Genomic DNA, 20901 nt, shown 5'->3' on the forward strand with positions numbered 1-20901 from the left:
TCAGGCAACAAAACTCTGCCTACCGGAAAACTTGGCACGCTCTCACACAGCGCACAGCAGCTACTGAAGGAGGAACAGTGTGTTCAGTGTTGCAAAGTGTAAAGAAGACGCTGACCTGACGTTCCGGATCCACTCTGGATCAAACTGATCTGACTAGGATGCACCTTTGTAAACTAAAAAACGGCTTTGCACAGTTGCTCTTATGTTACTCATTGTCATTCTCGGCCTTTCAGCTCTGCTGTGCCACATTTACTTCAGCCTCATTTATAGTAAGCATGTTGCTTGTTGTATAAGCTTTTGTGTTCTGCTGCCACAGTCGCTGCCATCTTGAAGTGCAGTTGTTTGGGCTGCAGCCATGACAATGGAGCTCTGATTGATCAGCCTGATTTTTAACCCAGGAAATGGAGCAGACTCTGATTACAAAATGTGCACAGTGTCACAGTTTTGCGGTTTCAAAATCAGTGTGACACCTGATCAGTTGGAACAGAGTATAGAGAACCTCTACTGCTACATTTTAAAAAAATACTATCAGAAACTGTGAACACAATGATTTTTATTCAGTATCTGGCACTAAATCCAGATAAACAGGACTAAATTTGCTCTCTTTATAATGGACCATGCAGTAGGTCAGTGTCTACAGGTATTGATGATATACAACCCCAATTCCAAAATATGCATTGCCTGTTTTCGGTGCAGTGTTGCCTGAGAGCCCGAAGATCACAAGCATCCATTATTGACCATCGGCCTTGTTCCTTGTGTACAGGGATTTCTCTTTGACGATATAACTCACTGTAGATGGTGGGATGTCCAAAGTCTTCGCAATTTTATGTTGAGGAACATTTTTCTGAAATTGTTCCACAATTTTTAGACCCAATTCTCCCAGATTGGTGAACTTCTGCCCATCTTTGCTTCTGAGAGACTCTGCCTCTCTAAAATGCTCTTTTTATACCCAGTCATATGAGTTAGTTGCACATTGCTCCTCCAGCTGGTTTTGGTGATATTAGTATCACTTACTTTTCCAGCCTTTTGTTGCCCCTGTCCCAACTTTTTTGGGATGCGTTACTTTTTCATGAAATGGTAAAATGTCTCACTTTCAACATCTGATGTGTTCTATGTTCTACTGTGAATAAAGTATGGGTCTATGAGATTTGCAAATCATTGCATTCTGTTTTTATTTACATGTATTTACATTTTACACAGCGTCCCAACTTTTTTTGGAATTGGGGTTGTACATGATAAGTTCAGAAAAGCAGATTGTATTGTATTATGACAATTTATCACGATGATACGTTGTCATACTGTTCATCCTTAAATAGGCCCTCACAGCGCTCAACAGTAGTCCTGGGACAGACTCTGAATACAATTTTTATCTTGTTTAGTTATTACATTTCAAGTGAACATTATTTATTCATTTGTATCCACCAGAAAATAACAACCAGGTTTATTACTGAAATTCAGAAAGAACTGAAAACTAAAGTAAGGCAGTAAAAGTGCTGAAACATTAGTGGGACATACATTAAAGTGTCTGTCCTTTATGTAGGTCAGTGTGTAGTATTTTATTTAGCTCAGTATTTCGTTGTGTATCTCTTCTTTTGCATGACAGATGACATCATCTAGTCATGGAGTGCAGTTTGTACAGCTTGGTTTGTTGGACGTTCCTACTAGAATGCACAGTGCCAACAGAAAAGTTTGGTGGAGGAGGGATAATGAGCTGGGGCTCTTTTTCAGACCCCTTAGTTCCAGTGAAGGGTGATGTTAATGCTACAGCGCACAAAGATGTTTTACACAGTTATATGCTTCCAGCTTTGTGTCAGCAGTTTGGGGAAGACCCTTTTCTGTTCCAGCATGACTGAGCCGCTGTGCACAAAGCAAACTCAATAATGACATGGTTTGACCAGTTTGGTGTGGAGGAATTTGAGTAGCCTGTACAGAGCCCTGACCTTAACCCCACTGAACACCTTTGGGATGAACTGTAACGTTGATTGTGATTCAGGCCTTCTTGTCCAACATCAGTGTCTGACCTCACAAATGCTCTTTTGACTGGAGGAGCACAAATCCCCACAAACACACTGCAAAATGTTCTGGAAAGCTTCCCAGAAGAGTGGAAGCTGTTATAGCCGCAAAGGAGGGCAACTCTATATTAATGCCCATGCTTTTGAAATGGGATATCCAGCAAGCTCCAAAAGGTGTGATGGTCAGGTGTCCACACATTTTTGGTAATATAGTGTACATGAAGACCTGAAACCATAGAAAACTCCCTACATTAGAAGGCAGTTTTGTTTAACTACTTGGTAGACTAATAAGCCGGCTAAAAAGCTAACTTACTCAACTAATATTCATTTTCTTATGAGTGTGGTCCTCTGTGCTGAGTAAGTTATTCCAGTGTGCCAGATTAAAAAGTGATTTAAGGCAGTAGAAGTAGTGAAAATAAAGTAATGCAGGTTAAAAGGAAAAGTGGGAGGTGGGCTGTGAGAACTCCAAAAGGAAATTAGAACCCAACAAAACCCGACACATACTTAAGAAATGACGTCCAGATCAAAAGAAAGTTCACACACATATTTCAAGCTGTACAGCATCCAGATATTGAATTTGGGTTAAACAATCTGTATATTCTTTTACATTCAGAGGGGGAATTAAAGGAGAATTCCACCAATTTTGGCAAAATTCTGTACAATTTAGTGTAAATTGATTCAGATTTCTTTACACTGGTGGTGATAGGAACCAGGGGTTGCCATGACTACAACACAAATATAGACGTTTTATTTACTATCCAAAACCACCCGTGAACCTACAAGTGTCTTCTTAGTTTTATATGAAATGTTGATGATGGAAAAATAGTGGAAATTCTGAAATAAGTTTTCTTTGGGGACTATTTTGTCTCTGCATGTGTCCCTCCACCATGAATGGATTTTAAATTCTCATTATCATAAAACAGTGTCTCAGTCATCAGGCAGTGAATTCATAACCATTTCATGTAATAACTTCCTGTGAGGGAGTTTTTAGAGGTGGACGTCTGGTTCCTATCATCACCACTGTGAACAATTCTGACTGTAAGTCTATTTAGAACTGAGTGTTTCACACCAAACCACTTTGAACGACTCTGTTTACATTTTAACCATTTAATTATGCAGAATTTTTGAAAAATCTGTAAAATTCCCCTTTAACTGATCAGGTCTTTACTTGCTGTTCTTTTTCTCTCTACAGGTGAGCTGGTCGGGGTGAATGGGTTTGTATCTGATGGCTCCAGCTCTCAGGGTTTGGAGGCAGCTGATTGGACGAGCTGGAGAGTTCATGAGACAGAGGAGGCGACTCTGACCGCCTGCAGCGACTCCAATCTGCTTCTGGACATAGAGTCGCCCTCTTCAGGCCTGGAGCAGTGCTGCACCCCGATGGATGTCTTCTCTAGTGCCCCTTTCCCTCGCGGGGGATGGGATGTATTCACTAGCGCCCCCTTCCCCCAGCCCCAGAGAAACGCAGCCCAGGACGTTTTCCTCCAGGCGCCGTTTGGACCCTGTAAAGACTCGTCCGTGCAGTTTCAGACACATCCTGCGGTCAGAGAGCCAGGTTTGGTGGCCCATCCCCCGGTCTGGAGTCACATTCGTCCTCCCCGCTGCCCTGAGGCAGCGGTCTTGCAGCAGCCAGTCGCGGCACATCGCGTGGTGTCCAGCGTGGGTCAGCAGGCCGCGGTCGGCTCCGTCCCAGTTGGCCCACTCCACTCATGGACCATTGGACTCCGAGCTGTGACGGACCCATTTCTAGCTGCACCTTTCCAGCCCAGGGGCACACAGGGGAAGCCTTAAAGAGATAGTTGGGTGAAATGTTTTTCGTAATTGTCCCCTTATTCTAAAGGTAGATCAGCCAAGACACGTTTGGTATCTTCAGTTTTAGCATTGGAGCTATGAGGCTGAAGTAGATAAGTGATGGAAGCTTATGTGGTGCAACTGTCTAAGTGTTGGCCTTATCATCAGGAGATCGCAAGTTCTATCCCCCCAGTTGTCCTCTCTCTCTCTGGGTGGGCAGGATGCCCCCCCATCTCTTCCCATCATTCAGCGCAATGCTAGCAAGAGCAGGCGTCTGTCCTCTGAGTGCGTTCAGCTGTCCAATGACGTTGCGTTAGCAGCAGTTTGAGAAGATGTGGTGGAGCTTCACAGGTCTCGGAGGAAGCTTGTGTTTGCTTTCACTCTCCTAGCACTAGTGGTATCGTGTGACTGAGGGAGGCTATTGAGTGGAATTGAATATGACTAAATTGGGGAGAAAAAATACCAAAAAATTTCAGGGCTGCTGTTTTTAGCTAGTGCTTGCCGATTTGTACTTTAGTCCATGTTTATAGATAACAGTGAGTCCTACAGTGTCAAAAACCACATAATCAAGTATATTAGAAATTACTTAAAGGGGAATTCCACCAATCTTTCCAAATCTTTCTGCATAATTCAGGTTTCAGATGTAATACTGGGTTTGTGATGTTTGTGGCAGATGGACGATGGCAAACTGGATATTCCGTTGTTTTCAATGGATCCACAGTGGAAAAGTATGCCATCGCCAGCAGAACGATCCATTGAGTTCAATTTTCCTAACTTTCGTCGCGGACTGCAGCGGTGGAATAAACCAGATCTTTTTAAATCAGTATTATACACCTCAAATAAGAGTGCAGAGCGCCTCCTGCCTCTCTCCACCTTAAATATACAGTCTACATTGATAAAGCTCTCCTCTAATAATCATCCATTTTACTGCCACTACAGTCACCATGGCAGTGATTGCTTGGCTTCATGCCACCATTAACTTTCTGTGAGGGAGCTTTTAGAGGTGGACGTCTGGTTCCTCTCACCACTACTGTGAACAATTCTTATCCGTTTAATTATGCAGAAATTTGGGACACTCTTTGGGGCGATTGAGTAATGATTTAGGCTTTAGGTTGGTGGGTATAACTTTTCATTGGTTGATAGCCTCATAGCTCCAGTGCTAAAACTGAAGAAACAAACTTCAGACACCGAACACGTCTCAGCTGATTGACTACATTTGGATTAAAGTGGGGGAAACTGGGGGGATTTGTCTACCTCGGTGCTTTGCTTTGTTTGCTCCTCTGCAGCACTTTACTTCTGCTTCTGCCAAAATAAACACACACAACGCTTCTCATAAACAGCCTTCATAGAGAAACCAGTAGTGTAATAACTGACCAGTAATATAATAACTGACCAATGATGTAAAAACAGCATTAGTGGTTATTATTTTAATATCGCTGTTATGCTATAAATTACTAGCATCATTAATTTCTTCAAAGCCATTAACTCATTTTCCTAATTTGAGCCGTCTGCAGCAGTGCAGGCTGAAGCCCAGCTGTAGCGCTGTGTGTCGCTCTGATAGAATCCGTGATTGTAGCTCCCGTTCAGATAGAGCTTCAAATGTCTTTTAAAGTAAAACCTTCAGCACCTTTAACAGACAGGGAATTTTATTTAACGTTAGGTAAAAAACATAAGCTGATACTAGAACAGTGTTATTACTCCAAAAACTTTGATAAATGTGGGCCATTGACTGTATGTGTGTGTATATATATATATATATATATATATATATATATATATATATATATATATATGATATATACACTTGGTGGTTGAACATGCAGGCGCTGTTGCTCTCACTGGACGTTGATGATGAAAATTGAAAACTGTGAAAATTGTGTGCATTTATATTAAAGTTCTGCGTTCAGAATAATAGTGAATTATTGAAGGTAATAAACAGAAGCTTATTTTGTCCACTTGTAAAGCTGTAACAGTGCACTGCTTTATAAATGGAAACGTATCTTTCATTAGTCATTTAAATATAAATGACTAATGCAATTAATAATGATCCATTATTTTAATTTTTTGACAGCATTAATTATTGCTTATTGTAATACTGAGTATGTAATAGACTTACTAAGTTTAAAATGTTAATAATGTACTAAAATTAAATGCTCTTTTCTGATCAGTATTAAAGTAGTAAAGTATGGCTGTATACGACAACGTTACATAGGACTTATATCGTCACTGCAGGTGACATGGAAACTTAACAGGAGAAGGAAAAACTTTAAATGTATGTTACTGTAAAGAGGCTTTGATCTGAGCAATTTTGGAGCGTTTATATTGATCCGTTCATCATGAAACAAAAAATACAGCTGGATCATTCTCATAAAACTGCTTCAAAACATCTCCATAAATATTTGAGTGTCATGAGTCATGCTAATCATCAGTATTCATACTTAGATTAGTTGGAGCCTTTTTACCCTAATTCTCACCACCACATGTTCTCGTGTGTTCATAATATTTTCTCATTAATAATATTATTTATAAATGAGCCTTGTATTACTTTTAAATTTCATTACTTTTCTGTTTCCTTGTAAACTGTAACCAAAACAGCAAAATGTGATCATAAAACTAAAAATCTAAATGGCTGTCAGTGTGTTGCGGTAATGAGATGAAACTGTAAAACACCATATTTTGCTAAATATATGTATTTGATTTTTTTTTTTCATTTTATTCCACTTTATTCTGACGCCATTGTACAGAAAAAAAATATTTACAGATTATCTTCAAATTTTGTGTTGTGGTGATGAGAATTTGAAAAATTCATTTAAAATTTTCTTTTAAATCAACTTTAAATTATTTAAATCGTTCATGTTTTTTTATTTATTCAACCAGACATCATTGTTTGCCAAAATAAGTTGTAGTTTTACAAACTTAATTTAAGTAAAAAAAATAAAACATGGAAAGAAAAATGTAGGTTTTGGTCTGATACTGTATATTATAAGCCTATTAACAAAAAATCATTAATTTAGAAATCTAGTCACTCTATAATGTAATGATTTATAGGTTAAAATGCACAAAAGGTCAGAAAGACATACTACATTATTGATCGTTTTACATTTTCAGCCTGTTTTGAGGAATTATTACATTATACATGATCAGTCAGTTATTATATTATTGATTATTGTACTGTAGGCCTGCCACTCTTTTTCTTATGACAATATATGCAGTTTGTAACCTTTTTATATACTGTATATCATATTAGTAAATTATTCCTGAAGCATATATCAAGAGCAGTATTGACGCATAAACCCAAACGGAGGAAAATGTGAATGTGAAGAAATGCTGGAAATACTGTGGTTTTTTTTTATTGTTATTGTTTGCTTGATGGTTGTTCCTCTTTGTTTTTGTGTGTGAAAGCTCATGTTCCCACTGACTGTGGAGCTGATGTTAAGCTGAAGGAACCCTGGAGATCTGATTGGTCTCTGAAGATCAGCCGCTTTGATGTAAGCCTGGTTCTGTAAGCAGCTGTCGTGCTGTTCATGTGGAACACTGTGGCTTCACTGACTGGCTGATATTTGTAGATATTTCTCAGTAATGTGGGGCCTTACAGAGAGAGATCACGCTGCTGTTCATCTCTGTTTTTCTCTTATATTAAGGTGCTGTAGACTGAGGTTTACTGGATCCAGTCCTGCAGAAACTTCCTCACTTTAGGCCTCAGTTAAGATCCCACAAGATCAAGACCAGATCTTTCACCAATTCGGATGACAGAAGTAAATCTTACCTTCATTTAGGAAACCCTGATCCACTCAGTCAAGATCAGTAATCAACTACTGATGTAAAAAACAAGTTAATGAGTTAAGAATATTATGACAGCGTACCCTATCACTGCTCCACAGATTCTGTTTACATTCACTAAAGCCGTTAGCCGTCCTCATTATTCACCTTTTACATCCACATAAACATGTACGGCCGTATGAACACCCCCAGCTAAATTCCATGTTTTGTTGGTTTCTAACTAAAGTTACAGAGAACACACATTTTTCTGCATATTTTTTGCACATATTTTGAAGATATTGGGAGAAAAAAATAAATAAATGAGGCGCACAGGCCACAAACACAACACAAAAACACAATAACAGCAGGAAATGAGACAGAGTACTTCTAGCCCAAACAAACATGTTTTAAATCTGGACTTAAAAACAGCTATCAAGCTTGCATTCCCCAAATTCTCTGGAATACTACTCAAGATTTTCATATATATATATATATATATATATATATATATATCTTGCTGCTGTCTGAACAAAATTTCATATGTCCAAAGTGATAACTTTACAGGAGAAAGAAAAAACATAGTTTACTTTTCATGTCAAGCTGTGCCAAAAACTGAAAAATTTTCACTTTGATTTCTTTAAATGTTGAAGTTTTGTGTGTAAATGTGCAGACAGTCTTTTACAGAAAGAAGAGTGAGTATTGATCCACTCAGCATTGACGGCTTTAAACAGCTGAAAAACACTGCTGAGCTAGTTTGTGTTTAATGCGAGACCAAATGTTCTCTACAGGGTTTAAATCTGGACTCTGGCCAGCCAGAAACGACAGTGAAAAGTCAGTATACAGGGTGATGTAAAAAGATTCATCCAATTTCAAAATGATTTATTTCACTTGAGCAATGCAGTAAATTGTAAATTGTTTAAGTGAGCATAAAGGTTATTATGTAATTTTACAAGTGCTCAATATGGCCTCGTCCAGCTGTACGGACAACATCAACGCCATAGTCAAATTCATCCCAAACTCGATTGAGCAAGTGGGGTGTCACTGTATTCACGACTCTTGCAGTGCGATTTCGGAGATCATCCAATGTTGTGGAACCAATGATGAATGCTCTAAACTGTTGGAGGTTCACTGCCGACGAAAATCACGGTGCACAGTTATGACAGATTCACTCTGATTGAAGTGGAGAACGCAAAACACTTTCAATTGGTATGTGAATGGTTCCTAGGCACCTCACGGTTGTAAAAACATGGCACTTTGAAATCGGGTTAATCTTTTTGAATCACCCTGTATTTTAGGATTGGAACCTTTTTTATTTTTGCACAGGAGTGTGTGTACATACACTCACCGGCCACTTACACCTCATTTCTACACTCACTGTCCATTTTATCGGATCCACTGACCATATAGGAGCACCTCATAGTTCTACAGTTACAGACTGTAGTCCATCTGTTTCTCTGCATACTTTGTTACCCTGTTCTTCATGGGTCAGGACCCCCACAGAGCAGGTACTATTTGGGTGGTGGGTCATTCTCAGCACTGCAGCGACACTGACGTGGTGGTGGCGTGTTAGTGTGTGTATGCCATCATTGTTGGAATGTGTATCTTGACACAATCTAAAGGGTGTGTATACACACACACACACACACACACACACAAATATATATTAAACTTTGTTAAACTTAACATTGATTTTCTAAAAACAGTTTGTTTCAAAGTGAACTCTGCAGTGAAGTTTACTGTTATGATCTACAGTGTGATGAGAGCTACAGGACTGGACCTGCTGTAAGTCAGTTTATCTGTTGAATTGCTGTATAATGATCTCTCAGAACTGCAGTGGCCCTTCTGTACACTTTAATTAGGAGATATTACTGTATCTGTCTGTGTCAGAACTGTCCATCAGGCTTTATGAAGTCCTCACAGTGAAGTGAAGATCCAGTTGTGGGCAGATGTTCTTCTCGTTGCTGTATGATGCTGCGTTCCTCTCAGATAAAGGCTTTTCAATTTAATGTTCTGTGTGTTTTTTCTTATAACAAACCATGAATGTTCTACAGAGCACAGGGGGGAACAATCTGACACATTTAGCTCAATTTATGCTGTTATAGTACTTTTACATTTAAGTATTCGAGCAAAAATGATTACTTTTAATAAACAGCAGAACTGAACTAGCAGTGCTATCAATGCTTAATGTTGTCACATCTACATACTTCATAAAATGCATCAGGCCTCTGTTACAGAAACAGTTCCAGCTCAAAGCACTGAGACGTCTTACAAGGCAATAAAATTCCTGCATGATTAAACAGTTAAGATGTAAACAGCCCGTTCAGAGTGGTTTGGTGTGAAACGCTCTGTTCTACAGAAACTTGCAGAGTCAGAACTGTCCACGGTGGTGGTGATAGGAAACAGAGTCCACCTCTAAAAGCTCCCTCACAGAAATGGTTATGAATTCACTGCCTGATGTCTGAAATCCATTCATGGTGGAGGTTTATGTAGGGCATAAACAAAACTTATTTCAGATTTTCCATTATTTTCCCATCTTCAACATTCCATTTAAAACTCAGAAGACGTGTAGGTTCACTGGTGGTTTTGGATTGTAAATAAAATGGCTATATTTGTGTTGTAGTAATAGTGACGCCTGGTTCCTATCACCACCACTGTAAAGAGATCTGAACCATTTTACACCAAACCACTCTGAATCACTCTTTACATCTCACACACTAAATAATGGAAGAAATATGGAAAATTGGTGGAATTTCTCTGTAATTGTCTTCTTGTGTGTTGGGATGTAGCTTCTTAAGTCTGGCTGAAATCAGGCTTATGTAAGAGCAGGCGCATGATTTCTCTGAAGCTGTGGAGATCTTTCTGCTCTCCCCTGTTGGTGGTTTGGCTCTGGAGCGTCTGGCTGAGTCTGACGGCCGGTCGGGTTTTATTGGCAGATGTCTGCGTGGTGCAGTAATGCTCGGCCTTCGACTGCAGTCACAGTTTGGTGGTTTCTAAAAGTTTCCATCTTTCCTTGCGCACTTTTTAAACCAACGCCTGCGTGGGCCGAACAGGACCTGCCCTTTCCACACTCTTACAAAGATGGTTCTTCAAGGGTTCTATAGTAAAGACAATAGTCCTATCTACAACCACAAACACTCAAAGAACCGTTTGCATGATTAAATGGTTCTCTGCATGATGAAATGGTTCTTCAGATTGATGGAGTGTGTTGTACATGGTTCTATATACCAATGCATCAAACAAATGGGTAGTGGTAGAAAAGCAAATATCAAAACTAATATCAATACACAAGTAGTTGCCCCCACCCAATTATTCATTATCACCCACCCCTAATTCTTCAGTGATATGAAGCATAAGTCAGATATTCGCCCACTTCTCATTTGAATTTTCCATTCCACCTTTAAATGGTGCAGCAGTTCTGACGCCTGAGGTGCCAGAATGTAACTGTGGCATCGTTTAAGGTGGAATGGGAAATTTAACTAGTTAGCTACTTGGACATCAGCTACTACTAGTGATTTTTTATGCTTGTTATGAAGAAAAGGTCCATAATACATTAAAACGACATTAAAAAGATAATACAATGTTTATCGTATTTATTAAGAGAAAATACTCACATTTTTGGGGTTTTTTGGTCTCATGTGCAGCCATCTTGCCAGTGTTATATCTGAATCAGAGAACTTGTAGAGAGAATTACTACCACTCTGCAATGTCTTCCAGGTTTCTCAAACGCTAGAGGGCGCTCCCGAGCGTGCTGCCGTGCCTATATACACTGGTGCTAATCGTACTGATAAATACCTTTTGTACTGTTCGTCGCTGATTGGGTGAATATTGCTGCCGTACAAACCTGTTATGAACCTTTTCCCTTTCCGTAGTTCCAGTGTTACTTGGCGTTGTTGTCGGTTCAGCGAATGCGCGTGCCCGAGGACCCGATACGTCAAAAGGAGTGTGAATTTGAGGGGCAACTGAATCGAAATAACACCGGTTTTCCTTTTTTCTGCTAACACTGTTTCTGTCTCTGAAAAACGTCTGGTCATTTTTTAAAAGGTTTTGGATCAAAACAAGCAGTGAATGCACGTAACTTATGTTCACACTCACAAACTGCATGTATACGAAGTAAAATGTCTGAATAAGTTACATCAATATCTTACAAGATTCAGATGTCCTCATTTATGTAGAGCTGAGTTAACATAAATCTCGTTTAGCTTGATGCTAACGTTATATAGTAACAATAGAGATGCTAGCAAAAAAATTAGCATTTTTATAATTGAAGAAATTTAATTAAAACAAACACTTTTCCCAGTTTACAGCATGCTGTTGACAAATATGAGATGTTGTGCTCTGCAGAAGACAAAAATGCATTCAAGTCTGTTGCCTATTCTAAAGAAAAACACGTTTAAATCAGTGTGTCAAACCCCCCTGTTATTCAGGAGTCCCATGTTGTTTGACTGCTACTCCCTCACCATAGCGGTGCTGATACTTCAGTGCTGGCAAATGTTTGTTTATCATTTATTCTTCTGGAGACGCTCTGTTCTAGTTTGGTCATATGCTCTTCCTCACATTAACAGAGATCTTACTCATCTCCTCTTCTGTCTTCACTGTGAGAAATGAGGAACAGTCACTCTTTACACCAAACTCTTGGGAAACTGGGCGAGTTTTCAGATTTACAGATCTGCTGCAGCACATTGTAAAGTTTTTCAGAGGAATCCAGGCAGAGTTACAGTTTCTAGACTATGAGGACCAACTGGGTGAACCAGACTGCTACAGCGCCACCCTGAGGCAGAGCAGTGCAGCAGCTCTAGTTAGTTAAGGTACCAAAGACAGAAGCTGATTGTGGGTGAAGCAGCTTCACTGAATCTGTATTTGAGTGTCTATTTTTCACACAGCATAACATCATAATAAGTTTCTTTTCAGGCACCCCCGGAATTCTGATTTTGAAACATTCGGGGGGTCCCAGAGGTAATTTGGGTGTTCCTTTACCGGACAAAAATCAATGCAAGTCTGTAGAGAACAATTGCTTCTGAGGATGCGGCGCCGGAGCGGTGGCTTCAGTAGAGCGCCCTCTGTTGGCAGTCTCATATTCATGTGGTTTAAAGGGCCCATATCATAGAAATCTAGATATTCCAAATAAGGTTTTACTGCATGCTGGTCTTCTCCATTAGATCTCTAATTGGGAGGGCATTACAGCGCAGAGTATTTCAATTTTTTGACCTTCAGGGCATTAAATACATGGACAGATCGCAATGTCCATCTGTTTTTTTAAATAGCCTGAAATGTCAATTATTTAAATGGGCTTTGATCCAAGTTTGATCCACAGTGTAGTCGAATGTAGCTCCTTCCTCTTAAGAGTCCATGTTGCATCTGTGTGAATATTGAAATGAGCTCTTATCCTCTCAGTGGTTTTGCTCTTTTATATTGACTGAAGACAATCTGCGCAGATTCACATTTTCATTCATCAAAAACAAACAGTTGTTTTTATATGATTTAATAAAAATTATTCATTTAGCCTCAGTCAACAGAGGGCCCTTCAGACCATAACATTTTTTTAGCTTAATTGCTCCATGCTGCCTCTCACTCAGACGTGTTTTTAATTTTGTTGTTTGCAAGGTCACGTTAAAGATGGAGAAGACTGGACACAACATGTTTCAGATTTTATAGCAGAGGAAATACTGCAGCTTCAAGAATGATGTTGTACATAAAACACATATATATTTACAACCCCAATTCCAAAAAAGTTGGGACACTGTGTAAAATGTAAATAAAAACAGAATGCAATGATTTGCAATTCTCATTCACACCATATTTTATTCATAAGAGAACATAGAACACATATCAGATGTTGAAAGTGAGACATTTTACCATTCAATGAAAAATATTACCTCTATTAGAACTTGATGGCAGCAACGAATCTCAAAAAATTTGGCCACAAAAGGCTGGAAAAGTAAGTGGTACTAATAAAAAACAGCTGGAGGAGCAATTTGCAACTAACTCACATGACTGGGTATAAAAAAGAGCATTTCAGAGAGGCAGAGTCTCTCAGAAGCAAAGATGGGCAGAGGTTCACCAATCTATGAAAAACTTTTCAGAAAAATGTTCCTCATCGTAAAATTGATATCATCAAAATATTCAGAGAATCTGGAGAAATTCCTGTACGTAAAGGAATAAGGCAGATGGTCAATATTGAATGCTTGTGATCTTGGGGCCCTCAGGCATGATTCTATACTGGAAATCACTGCATGGGATCAGGAACACTTCCAGAAATCATTGTCTGTCAACACAGTTCACCGTGCATTCCACAAATGCAAGTTAAAGCTGTATCATGCAAAGAAGAAGCCATATGTCAACACAATCCAGAAACGCCGCCGTCTTCTCTGGGCCAAAGTCAGGAAACCAAAGACGCCGTGTCCTGCGGACTCAAGGGGAGAGGGACCATCTTGTTATTAGCGCCCAGTTCAAAAGCCTGCATCTATGATGGTATGGGGTCACATTAGTGCCTATGGCATGGGCAGCTTACACATCTGGAAAGGCTTTATCAATGCTGAACAGTATATAGGTTTTAGAACAACATAAGCTTCCATCCAGACAACGTCTCTTTCAGGGAAGGCCTTGCATATTTCAGCAAGACGATGCTAAACCAAATACTGCATCCATCACAACAGCATGGCTTCGCAGAAGAAGAGTCCAGGTGCTGAACTGGCCTGCCTGTAGTCCAGACCTTTCACCAGTAGAAAACACTTGGCGCATCATGAAATGAAAAATATGGCAAGGAAGACCCAGGACTGTTGAGCAGCTAGAATCCTGCATCGGAGAAGAATGGGACAACATTCCTCTCCCAAAACTCCAGCAATTGGTCTCCTCACTTCCCAGACGTTTACAGACTGTTGAAAGAAGAGGTGATGCTACACAGTGGTAGACGTGGCCCTGTCCCAACTTTTTTAAGATGCGTTGCTGCCATCAAGTTCTAAATGAGTTAATGTGTTTCATGAAATGGTAAAATGTCTCACCATCAACATCTGATATGTGTTCTATGTTCTACTGTGAATAAAATATGGGTCTATGAGATTTGCCAATCATTGTATTTTGTTTTTATTTACATTTATTTACACAGCGTCCCAACTTTTTTGGAATTGGTGTCGTATATTAAAAGGCCACTATTTCATAGCATTTCATGGGTTTTTGACACAAAAAAGAAACAAAAAGAATTTAAAAAGAGAAAAGAGTTCACATGAAGCCAGTTAGCATACATTTATTTTAGACCAATAACAAACAGATCGCAAACCCATTCAGACTCTCCTATTGGAGTCCATATCCACATTTTCTGAGATTTTTGGAATTAGAGTTTGATACGCTATTTAAACATGAAACAAATTTTAAACGTACTGTTCTCTCTCCATACAGTCCATAAAAGGAAACTAAACCTCACAAACAGCCCGTTTTAAATTAAAAAACGAATAGTTTACATATATCCTATTCGGCCTACAGCGGTTTAGCCCCGCCTACTCACACTGAAGTTATAAGGAGTGTTTCAGCCTGGACTGCTTTTTGAATGAGAACTGTTCTCTTTTACATATATCAGTCTTAAAGGCACAGTTTGTTTAATGTTAATACTAAAAGACTGGATAATGATCATGCAGAAATGAATTATGACTGTTTTTGGTACATAAAACCATGTCATAAGCAGAGGAGAAAAAACAATAAAATGCAAGATAAGAGCCTCTTAAACCAGCACTTCTCAAACTGGCAGTGGTGAGTTACTGGGTGGCTGTGTTATTTTGAAAGTGTCAGTAATATGACACAAATTTTTACACGTGTTATGTTGTTTTCCTCTGAATAAACCTAGGTTTAATATGGTCAGCAAAAAACCCCCCCAAAAAACAAAAAAAAAGATACTTTATATATAAAGACACGTTGGGAGCTCTGAATTTTCACTGGCCGTGTTTTCACTCCGCAATCTGAAACCTGTTATTTCACTAACTCGGTGTTAGGCTACATCCATTCATTCTGAAAGTGAGGAATGTTGCACAATCCCGAATCAGTGACCCGACATGGAGAGAGCTTTCAAAGCCACGTGCTGTAAAAGATGAATCTGTTTATATTGACTTTGTTCAACATTTATTTTTTGCTCATGAAACTCTCCCATGTTTGGCTGATTTTACCCAGCAGGATCTTTTTGTATCTGAAAAATAAGGCAGCAGTGAATTAGTGGTCATAGTGGTCACTTACAGCGCTCAGCTGGGGGAGTGAAAAAGTCCCGCAATAAAATGCTGGGGTGGATCATAAAAAGGATTTGAAGGAACAAAAATAAGGGTTAAAATTGAAAACCTGCTGAAATGACCTGAGGTTTGAGGACGTAACCCTGTTTAATTTCACCAAACCTCTGAAAACTGCTGCAGTGGTTTGTGAATCTGAGTCACATGATTAATCCTTCAGTCCAGCGTCAGACTGTCTGTTCCCTGAAATGCACTGTGCTCCGTATGACCAACACCTCAGCACGGTTCTGTGATGATGCTTACGTTGTTGTGTTTTTTATGACAGATTATACAATAAAGATTATCTGACCCTCCAATTTGGAGGATTTTCAGCCTCTCTGTTCTCGTATTGGTGGATTTTTAGCAATGCCGTTCTTCTAATTGAGGATTTTTAGCAATGCCGTTCTCCTATTGGTGGATTTTTAGCAATGCTCTTCTCCTAATGGAGGATTTTTAGCAATGCTCTTCTCCTAATGGAGGATTTTTAGCAATGCTGTTCTCCTGTTGGTGGATTTATTTTAGCAGTGCTGTTCTCCTATTAGTGGATCACTAGCAGTGCTGTTCTCCTCTTGGTGGATTTTTAGCAATGCCGTTCTTCTAATTGAGGATTTTTAGCAATGCCGTTCTCCTATTGGTGGATTTTTAGCAATGCTCTTCTCCTAATGGAGGATTTTTAGCAATGCTGTTCTCCTGTTGGTGGATTTATTTTAGCAGTGCTGTTCTCCTATTAGTGGATCACTAGCAGTGCTGTTCTCCTCTTGGTGGATTTTTAGCAATGCCATTCTCCTATTGGAGGACTTTTAGCAATATTGTTCTCTTATTGTTCTCTAATTCAAATTAATCAATCACCCATTGTAGAACTGACTGTGTGTTTTTTCCTCTCTTTCCTTTGCCGAGTTGAACAGCTGCCCATCCTGATGCTGCTGCTGCTGCTGCATGAACTTAACTATTCAAATTAATTGTTTGCTCCTCCTTTTACCCTGTTTTTGTACTATAATACTTTATACTAACAATGTTTTACTATCTGGTGTCGACCAGAGGAGGATGGGTTCCCCTTCTGAGTCTTGGTTCCTCTCAAGGTTTCTTCCTGTTTATCTTTGGGAGTTTTTCCTTGCCACTGTCACCACTGGCTTGCTCATGGGGGCTCGGACCCGGATTTCTTTTCGTAATGCTCATTTCCTTGTAAAGCTGCTTTGTGACAACACCTGTTGTAAAAAGCACTATATAAATAAACTTTACTTACTTTACTTACTTACTTATTGGAGGATTTTTAGCAGTGCTGTTCTCCTGTTGGTGGATTTTTAACAATGATGTTCTCCTGTTGGAGGACTTTTAGCAGTGTTGTTCTCCTATTGGTGGATTTTTGGCATTGCTTTTCTCTTATTGGAGGATTTTGAGCAATGTTGTTCTTCTGTTAGAGGACTTTTTGAAGTGCTGTTCTCCCAGTAGTGGATTTTTAGCAATGGTGTTCTCCTATTGGATGATTTTTAGCAATGGTGTTCTACTATTGGATGATTTTTAGCAATGCTGTTTTCTTATTAGTGGATGATTTTTAGCCACTCCATTCTCCTATTGGAGATTTTTTTGCAGTGTTGTTCTCCTATTGGATGATTTTTAGCAATGCTGTTTTCTTATTAGTGGATTTTTAGCCACTCCATTCTTCTATTGGAGAATTTTTAGCCACTCTATTCTCCTATTATTGGATTTTTAGCAGTGTTGTTCTCCTATTAGTGGAATTTTGATAGTGTTGTTCTCATATTAGTGGATTTTTAGCAGTGTTGTTCTGCTATTGGTGAACTCTTAGCTATACTGCTCTCCTATTTGTGGTTTTCCAGCCATGCCATTGTCCTATTAGTGGATCTTTAGCCATATTGTTCTGTTATTGGGCTATTTTTAGATATGTTTTCTACTAATGGTGGATTTTTAGCCATGGGTGGAGCTTCACATTTACAAATTTTGCTCTGCAATTTCTAACTCTGGAGCAAACTTTGGACCAAAGGACTAATTACCTGTACCTAACCTCACAAATGCTCTTGTGGCTGAATGCAATCAAATCCTCAGAGCAAATGTTCCAACATCTAGTGTAAAGCCTTCGCCAAACAGTAGAGGCTGTTATTGCTGCATAAACTCCCTAAGAACCATTTAGGAACCTATTTTTGAGTGTAGACCGCTGCTGGTCCTTTAACCTCTGAGACCCGGCAGGCCTCATCACAGCTGTGCGCTCAGGATAAAGAGTGAGAGCAGACATGAGGAGCATCATAATCACCCTCTGCTGGATGATAAATGTCAGCAGACAAAGGATTAATATGATGACAACTGCCATATGACTGAAGATGTTTCTGCAGATGGAGAGTCGTACTGTCAGGGGGTTCACTCTGATTGACTGATTAAATCAGTGTGAAGGACAGAATCACTCAGAACAACTCTAAAGGGAAAAGAGAGAGGGAGGAATAATGGGTAAGCAAGTGCTGGTTAAATCACTCAAAAGGATGTTCATTGTCTTCCTGTGTTTTGGTTTCTGTTTTTGTGCAGAGATACAAACAAACAGGCTCTCTGGAAAAGATCAGAGGTTGTGGTTCAACTCTGTCTTCCTTCCATGCAGTGAGTGAGCCATTCGTTATTTGTGTGTGTCTCACCTGAGTAAGTAGTTTACAGTAGTTTGTAAGCATTCGTGTCCACGTTGATCAGCTATATATACATATATGTTGTTAGCCACAGACATGCTGTACCTAAGCAGAGTTTTCTCTAACAGCTCATATATATATATATATATATATATATATATATATATATATATATACACACACATACACATATATACAATTTATATACATTTTATATACATTTTCTTCTATGTTTATTAGATTTATTTTTATATTGACATCTGTATCAAGAGAAATTCTAACGTACATCTGATACTTGGCACATAAAGATTCTGATTCTGGACGCAACTCGCATCACTATGGAAATGTTTATTATTGATCTGTTTGAGGGCCTTTGTGCACAATTAATTCAGACATCATTATTCAAACGTGTATAACTGATAATATCTTGCATACTAGATGAAGAAAACATGACATTTTGAAATTTGTCCTCAGTTCAATTTTTGCGAACTTTCTCAGGCAACATGAACTCACTCCATCAATCACTGAGGCCTCTGCAGTTGGTACAGTAACAAGAAGATGGATCGGCAGTGTTCCAACTAGAGCTGTTTGACACGCATTAAAGACATCAGTTTGTCTTCCGCTTCGTCTCATGTGGAGCCGGGACAGTTTCATATTGTTTATTTGTGTCATGTTCAACCTTACCAACAAAAGGCCACAAAATACGTATTTCTGTTTTCTTGTTTAAAATTGAACTTTGTGGCACAAACTGAATAAAAATCTATGGCGTTTTGGCTTTGTTAGATTACATTCTTTACAAAAAAGTAAAAGCTGTTTAGTCTGCTCTTCTCCTGTAATTTCTGAATGCTGTTGTTGCATTTATTTTTATTTTGAACTAACAGAGCTGAAAATTTGTAGATTTTTATTTAGTTTATTTCACAAACTTCCTTTTTGGAAAAGAAAACACATGAATAGGAATATCAGTCACATCAGTAGTGTTTTATCATGGCTCTGATTAAGAGGCATAGCCGAGGGGTGTCCAGTGCCACCTTCCTGTGAAGTGTGGCCACCATTCTGACAACCCCAGCTAAACAAAGTTAATAGTCAGCCATCATCAATGAAGCACCACAGAAAAGGTCTGCTACATCATGTGAACAGTTTTACACTGAAAATCTCCCATCCAGGTGGTTAACAATAAGTTATGAGTTGATGCTGTTCAAAACCTTCACGCTAATTTGGTTCATTTTGCTTAAAATGTAATATGTAAGATGACACAACCTGCTGAATTCACACTTCACATAGTCTCTCCTCCTTCCTCTGTTTACTTACCAGTCTAGAAGAGTTTAGCATCAAACTTCATCACGTTACTCTCTGAGAGCTCCAGTGGTGGAAAGCAGCACCAATGCTAACTCTCGTTCTGCTTCTATTTATGTCACTTCTTTTCTTTGTGGTTTCTTGCAGAGAACTTGTAGAGAGGAGAATTACAGTCTGTAATGTGTTCTGGGTTTCTCAAACGCTAGAGGGCATTCCTGAGTGAACCCAAAATGAATAGTTTAAGATGGAACATTTGCACTTAGTAGCAGTAATGCTAACCTATCAGCACTCAGTAGCAGTAATGCTAATCAATCAGCACTCAGTAGCAGTAATGTTAGCGTCCGGCTGCCCAAAACCCGTTTGCTGTAGAAAAAAGGAAACACACTTGTAAGTTTTCTTTGCTTTTTGAAAGAAATACATCCTTCTACTTTCTAAAAATTAAAGGAAAGTTCTGGGTAAGTGATTAGAAATGATTTTTACTTTTCGTTTTTAGCCGTTGAGCTCCATTTACTCCCATTCATTGAGGACTCGCTTGCAGGCGCCCCCTGCTGTTTTGCAGGCATGTTTTTGCTATAACAGGGTAAACAGGAGGAAACCAGACTCCTCATAAACCAGCTCTGGTTTCTTGCCAGGAGCAGCTACTTCTTTATCCTCTCATGTCAGACTGATGGCAGACTTAACGCTACAGTGACTCACTGTCGCCTCTAAAGGTACAAAGTGGTATGGTGAGACAGGACAGGCCGGGGCTAGCTGGTTAGTATCCTAACTTCATTAGACATCTCTGCAACACAAAGACATCTTTGACATAACGTCAAACATTCTCCACATTCTGTTGATCATTTTAGTTAATTTCGGAATGTTTTAAATAAAAAAAAAATGTAGTACAGTTGTTTTTGTTGTGCTTTATACAACAGTTAGTTCCGGCCATGCAAGCTGATTGGCTGAAACGCATTCTAACAGTGGCAAAATAACAGCACGTTTTTTCACAAACACCGTGTCACTCCGCTGAGACGCTGTTGCTAAGCAATGACTTTGACAGCTGTAGGAGATGCTCAAGCCATTTGAACGTTTTTACTTCTTACTTTGCGAACAAACAGAAAATGGATACTTTTAAGACCACATTTGACCGACAGCTGATTTGATCAGACAATTTACAAATGTCACAAATGTCAAAAATTGATT

At 39.2% G+C, this 20901-nt stretch overlaps 1 protein-coding gene across 1 annotated transcript in view; it reads left to right on the forward strand.

Moving 5' to 3' along the window:
• The window catches only part of aak1b (AP2 associated kinase 1b), a 60052-nt gene extending 54526 nt beyond the window's left edge, over window positions 1–5526 (forward strand). Inside the window, exon 21 of the mRNA XM_036594845.1 lies at window positions 3205–5526. Coding sequence (XP_036450738.1) covers window positions 3205–3800 — 596 coding nt within the window. The 3' untranslated portion in view covers window positions 3801–5526. The remainder of the gene's footprint in view (window positions 1–3204) is intronic.
• The last annotated feature ends 15375 nt before the right edge of the window (window positions 5527–20901 follow it).

The sequence above is a fragment of the Colossoma macropomum genome, unplaced genomic scaffold (assembly GCF_904425465.1).
Source record: "Colossoma macropomum unplaced genomic scaffold, Colossoma_macropomum, whole genome shotgun sequence".
Classification (NCBI taxonomy): domain Eukaryota; kingdom Metazoa; phylum Chordata; class Actinopteri; order Characiformes; family Serrasalmidae; genus Colossoma; species Colossoma macropomum.